The sequence below is a fragment of the Cupressus sempervirens genome, chromosome 3 (genome assembly GCF_028749045.1).
Source record: "Cupressus sempervirens isolate cs-2001-9-10 chromosome 3, ASM2874904v1, whole genome shotgun sequence".
NCBI lineage: Eukaryota > Viridiplantae > Streptophyta > Pinopsida > Cupressales > Cupressaceae > Cupressus > Cupressus sempervirens.
The window spans coordinates 89,129,007-89,135,287 of record NC_143120.1 but is presented as its reverse complement, the minus strand read 5'-3'; the positions used below and the strand labels follow the sequence as shown (position 1 = coordinate 89,135,287).

The 6,281-nt window shown below is 38.2% G+C and overlaps 1 protein-coding gene across 1 annotated transcript; it reads right to left on the bottom strand.

The window, feature by feature from the left end:
* Nucleotides 1–1,056: 1,056 nt before the first annotated feature.
* Nucleotides 1,057–6,032, bottom strand: LOC149564910 (heat shock cognate protein 80-like). Its single transcript, XM_089818449.1, has 4 exons — nucleotides 5,806–6,032; nucleotides 4,917–5,058; nucleotides 4,489–4,769; nucleotides 1,057–2,871 (listed from the first exon to the last, which is right to left on the bottom strand). The coding sequence occupies exons 1-4, from the start codon at nucleotides 5,929–5,931 to the stop codon at nucleotides 1,321–1,323; spliced, it is 2,100 nt and encodes a 699-aa protein (XP_089674575.1). The 5' UTR covers nucleotides 5,932–6,032; the 3' UTR covers nucleotides 1,057–1,320.
* Between the last annotated feature and the right edge of the window lie 249 nt (nucleotides 6,033–6,281).

The window sequence follows — 6,281 nt, the reverse complement described above, 5'->3', positions numbered from 1 at the left end:
ATTATAACCAGAGTACAATGCAAAACAAGGAACTGCTGGACAAAGTTTATAGATGCGTACAAGGACTCGATTTGAAGGCCAACAGCCCTCCCCGCTGTAACGGCAAAGGATGTGCTTCCCATAACAGTTTTCATCATTTGTTATCAAGTTCAACTTCGGCATTATACTAGTATTTTTGATGTACTGTTTTTTCTTAATCCAGTTGAAAATACTGCTTTATATAGTAGCTACTTGGCAAACTTATTATCTTAATTTCACGGGGTTTTATTTCTACTGGTTTTGTGGCCTTGTCCCATTCTCCTGGGCTACCACTTACTTGTGACCCTTTCTATTGCTGCCCATTTTATCGTAAATACTCTCATAACATTTCAAGACCTAAAAACCTGAATCAATCGAAACACCATATCATACTCACAATAAGAACCATTCCTATGAAAATCGTCTTGGTCAAAAAATGTACCAAACAATTTTCCTATATATGCCAGATATGCCCTTGAGGTGCCCAAATTCCCTGCAATAATTACAGGGTTTCTGAGGGACTTGTACAAAACATACGGTAAGTCCAATTTACCCTGCAGTATAAACAAGCCACCTATAAGATCAATCCCTAAATATTAATCATCGTATAACTGACAAAAAACACTACATTCCTTAACCTCTAAAAGAGAGATGCACTTCTCAGAAGAAAATAATTTGTCCAATGAGGCGTGTTATGAATTCATCTGTTCCTCAAACTAAGAAATTTTTAATTCAAAAAACAAATTATTCAATATGGTAAAACACTCGTCATTCTGAATGAAACCAACACCCACCATTCAAAAAACATCTTTCGTCACAATATCCATACGCTTGATCAAGGCAAAACGAGATTAATTCTCAGCGAACATCTTTTGATGCAGACAGAAGACATCCAGACTAAAATTCATCACATCAGAATTTCAAAATAACTAATTTGATGCATATTCATCACTGACATTTGATATAAGGTGTTTTAACCCCGTCTGCTATTTGGATATGATATCTAATCAACCCAGCGATAATCGGAAAACATCAAACTTAATCTCTGAAGTGGATCGTTGCAGTTTTAATATTAATGCGATAAAAATTGAATACATTGACGCCTGAAAGGCACCAACAAAGCACAAAGCTGAAAAATATACCATGTCTGAAATACTACCAAAAAAACAGAAAATAGTAGAGAGTTAGATTGCTTTCTACTCTTAAGAGGCTTCAAATTAGCAGCCTTCAAATCACCTAAGAAGATTTAAGTTCATCAAGATAAACGTTAAGCAGTACTCAATGTCAGCTCAATAAAATAAATTAGTCAACTTCCTCCATCCTGGAACCCTCTGCATCATTGTCCTCAAGGGGAGGCATATCATCTACATCAGCTGGTGCAGGCCCCTCAACGTCATCAATGCTGAGACCCAGCTTCAGCATCCTGTGAATCCTGTTGCCAAACATGTTGGGGTCATCTAGACTGAAGCCAGAGGTGAGCAAAGCAGTCTCAAACAGCAACATGACCAAATCCTTGACGGACTTATCCCCTTTATCTGCTTCATTTCTCTTGCGAAGCTCCTCCATGATGGCATTCTCAGGATTGATTTCCATGGTCTTCTTACTAGACATGTAACCAGCCATGCTGCTGTCTCTAAGTGCCTGAGCCTTCATGATACGTTCCATGTTAGCAGTCCACCCATATTCACCTGTAACAAGACAACAAGGGGAGTCTACCACCCTGTCAGAAACTATGACCTTCTCAACTCGGTCACCCAAAATCTCTTTCACAGATTTACACAGTGGCTCAAATTTAGCTTTCAAGTCCTCCCTTTTCTTTTTCTCATCCTCCGACTCCTCCAGCTTTAATCCCTCTTTAGTAGCACTGACCAACTTTTTCCCATCATACTCCTTCAATTGACCAATAGCATATTCATCAATAGCATCCACCATGTACAAAACTTCATAGCCTTTCTTCTTCAGCTTTTCCAAAAATGGGGAATTCTCCACAGCCTTCTTACTCTCGCCAGTAATATAGAATATGTCATTTTGGCCATCCTTCATGCGGGTGACATAATCCTTCAGGCTAGTCATTTCATCACCACTTTTTGTGGAATGATATCTCAGGAGATCTGCCAATTTGGCACGATTCTGACTGTCTTCGTGCACACCCAGCTTGATATTTTTGGCAAATGACTCATAGAACTTGGAGTAGTCTTCCTTGTTCTCTGCAATTTCAGAAAACATTTCCATGCATTTCTTAACCAAGTTTTTTCTGATGACCTTCAAAATTTTATTCTGCTGCAAAGTCTCACGTGATATGTTAAGAGGAAGGTCCTCAGAGTCTACAACTCCCTTTACAAATCCTAGATACTCTGGAATGAGTTCTTCACAGTTGTCCATAATAAACACCCTTCTAACATACAGCTTAATATTGTTAAGCTTTTTCCTGGTGTCAAAGAGATCAAAGGGTGCTCTTTTGGGAACAAAGAGAACGGCCTTGAACTCAAGCTGACCTTCAACAGAAAAATGCTTCACAGCCAAGTGTTCTTCCCAGTCATTGGTGAGTGACTTGTAAAAAGCTGAGTACTCATCCTTGGTTATCTCTTCTGGCTTACGCATCCAGATGGGCTTCTGTTTGTTAACCAGAGACCACTCATGAGAGACCTCTTTCACTTTCTTTTTCTTTTTATCGGCCTTCTCCTCCTCTACTTCTTCAACCTCTCCCTCTTGTTCTTTCTTCTCTTCCTCCTCCTCATCATCAGAGACCTCTTTCTCTGTAGTTTTCTCAACCCAGAGAGATATGGGATAGCTAATGAACTCAGAATGCTTCTTAACCAAATCCTTCAAACGCCTCTCCTCCAAATATTCGAGCTGCAATAGACACCAAATTCAATCAGTTTCAGACAAACACAAAATACCGAGGACCAAAACTCATACATAATCAAAGGGCCGACTCCCAACAGCAAAATACAAGAAGCCCACACGCCATGACAGCACATGAATAAAAAGTAAGTTCGAAAATGCCAACGAATTTAAAATTTTTGTAAACAAACAAACATTTACATGCCAACGAATTTAAAATTTTTGTAAACAAACAAACATTTACAACAATGGTATTTAGCTTTATATCATGCACCAAAAATTCTACATAACACAAAACTCCGTTTTAAAACCAATTACAAATAATTGCCTAACACATGTACATTAAGCTTTTACGCTATGCTAACAACTTGATGTCAACAATCACAGCTTTCATCAAACCAGTAAAATATGATTTTTCAAGGACAGAGAAACCAAACCCAAGGTCACGGATTAAAGATTGCTACCGAAACACTACTAAACCGGCATGGTAGAAATACAAAAGGTTCTTGAAATGCCCTTGAACTTGAAAAATTAAGAAACAACAAAACAATAAGATCTTTCACTAGACCAGTAAAATAAGCTTTATACACAAAACATCACCCCGAAGAATACACGGATAATAGATTGCTTCCAAGACGCCCCCTAAACAAGGATGACGGAAACACACGAAGTAAAAACAAGCCATTAAACTCAGAAGTACAAGAGACAGGAGAGCAAACATCCCATTTCACAAAGACCGTGCATTCAACAAGCTAATCAATTGACTTCACAATATGATGAGCCCAACTGAAAATAAGTCACAAGCTGATTAGTTTCGTATAACTGAAACATTCTCCATTTCTGACGCCATGTACTTAAAAATAGCTCTTAATTTCTTGCATATAAATATCGTTTTACTAGCCCCATCCACTTAAACAGCTAGTGTGAAAGACTAAATCAGCCACACTACCTGCATCCCGTACTTACAGAAGTGTGCAGCTAGCGCGGAAGACTGAATTGCCTGCACTACTGTAATGTTGCACTAAATTATACAAAAACATTTCACGCAGCTACTGGCATTACTTCTCAAACCAGCACAATTTCCTCATTAAAAGGTATCAAAATCCAAAAGTCGTTTTTTGTTTAGACATTTCTGATATTGCATCCCCAAACCAAAACCAATGGGCTACAGCTGCAGTGGATTCTACACAGGGTTATGCCGAAAAACAAAATTACCAATAAATAGTCAACGAAAGTTAAAAAGAAACAGCTGTACTTTACTAAAAAAAGGATGGCCAACACATTGTTTTGCACGAATGTCAAAAAAGGATGCAAGAGGTTGCAATCTACAGTACAAGCCCTAAGAATAGAAAATTAACACAAAACTCATTATAAACGCTAAAACTAACATCAACGAACCCTTATGTAAAAAAATTTCTAGGCCAAGTGCAAATCCAAAATATAAAGATAAAATCAACAAAACAACAGAGCCAAAAGCAATGTAATGACTAGTGTTGATCTTCACTACCCAAATTCAATCTTCGATAGCCCAAACTAACACAAAATCAATTACACCAAAACACTTCGGTTTTACTATTGAAAATCGCCGAAACATAACTTTGACAATCAATTTTGTAAAATGCCAACCTGGTCCTCCTTAAGGTACAAAACCATCTTCGTGCCCCTGCCCAGACTCTCACCAGAAGTATCCCTAGTAACAGTGAAAGATCCACCGGCCTGGGACTCCCATACGTATTGCTCATCATCGTTGTGCTTGGAAGTAACAATTACTTTCTCTGCAACCAAGTAAGCGGAGTAAAACCCCACACCAAACTGTCCAATCATGCTCACATCGGCACCTGCTGCCAGCGCTTCCATAAACTCCTTGGTGCCAGACCGAGCAATAGTACCAAGATTGTTGACAAGGTCTGCCGTCATAATATTGCAATTTAGTCTCTATGCTATCAACTCAGCGACTAAACTTGAAAGCTGTGAATATAAACGAAAACCAAAAACACTTGCAACATATAAAGAACATACGGCTAATAAACAGAGATGATTTAGAAAGCTCTTACCAGATTTAGTCATTCCAATACCGCTGTCGACTATGGTCAGCGTGTTGCTGGCCTTGTCCGGAATGATATGAATAAACAGTTCCGGCTGAGAATCAAGCTTGCTCTTATCCGTCAATCCCTCGAATCGAATCTTATCCAAGGCCTTCAAAAAAATATAATGTCTTAATACATGATCACAAAATGAAAAGAAAACTGGACGAATTGGAATACATAAGTATGAACTTCAACTAAACTACCATAATATGTTTCCTTAACACAAGCAAAAAAACACTTGAACTAGAGCCACTCAAACTAATCTTCTCCGCATAAAGCTACCTCTGCTCTTTTGAAACCAACCTGAATGATGTAGTAGTTCTTACAAAACCCTAGGAAACAGGTTAATATTATTACAAGTTGCCCAAGTGTAACGATATAGACTAAGAATTAAGACTATACGAAGATAACTAGGTACTGTGATCAGGTTATCCACAACATGTGGATAAAAAAAAAAAAAACATATAAAGCTCTCCTCCAAAATCCCCTCTCTTTTCAAGGAGTACATGTGACCAAGTTAATCGGCACACACCTCACAGACGGAGTTAAAAATTCAGTAATAGGAGCCCCTAAAGGATCAACCAGATTTTTTCCAAAATTCCATAACATAATATAGCAAAATAAACTAAAGTTTTCTCACGCACGTCCTAAATAGCCACACATCGCCATACAACTGAGCCAATGCGTCTTAAAGGTTTTTCCCCACCCCAGAAAACATTAGCAGTTACATGCCCAAAAGACTCAACTAAAACCCTGTAAAAACAATCAAACCCTTCTTTAAAGGAACACCAACACACCAACAAAAAATTTATCTTGAATTCATCAAATAAAGACATGAATTCTTAAAACCACTTACATCGGAAGAATTGCTGATAAGTTCTCGCAGGAAAATCTCCTTATTGCTGTAAAACGTATTGATGATCAAACTCAGCAACTGGTTGATCTCCGCCTGAAACGCAAAGGTCTCCGTCTCTCCAGCCATCTTTCTCCGATTCAATAGAGTCGGATCACAAATGCTCTATATACTCAAACAGAGAGAAAACGGCAAACAGGCGATGCAAAACCAGTCCGCGCAGCGAGATTGTTAGAGCTTAACCAAAGGTCCAAGTTTTGTAGAGAATTGTAGGGTTTCTAGAAACTTCTTCTTGGCCTACGGAGGTATCTTTTCAGCGTTTACGTCAACATATTAATTAACATTGGTGTTTTAGGGTTTGGGGTAAATTTTCCTTTTCATTATTCTTTTGCTCTGTATTTGCTTTTTGTAAAGCTTGGAGTTACTTTAAAATGGAATTTAGCTTCTTTAATAACTCGATATTATTGGAGGTGAATGTC

Coding starts and splice junctions, on each gene's coding strand:
- LOC149564910 (XM_089818449.1), bottom strand. CDS start 5,931: ATGGCTGGAGAGACGGAGACCTTTGCGTTTCAGGCGGAGATCAACCAG. Junction 5,059..5,805: donor TTATCAGCAATTCTTCCGAT/GTAAGTGGTTTT, acceptor ATTTTTTTGAAG/GCCTTGGATAAGATTCGATT. Junction 2,872..4,488: donor TGTACCTTAAGGAGGACCAG/GTTGGCATTTTA, acceptor TGTCTATTGCAG/CTCGAATATTTGGAGGAGAG.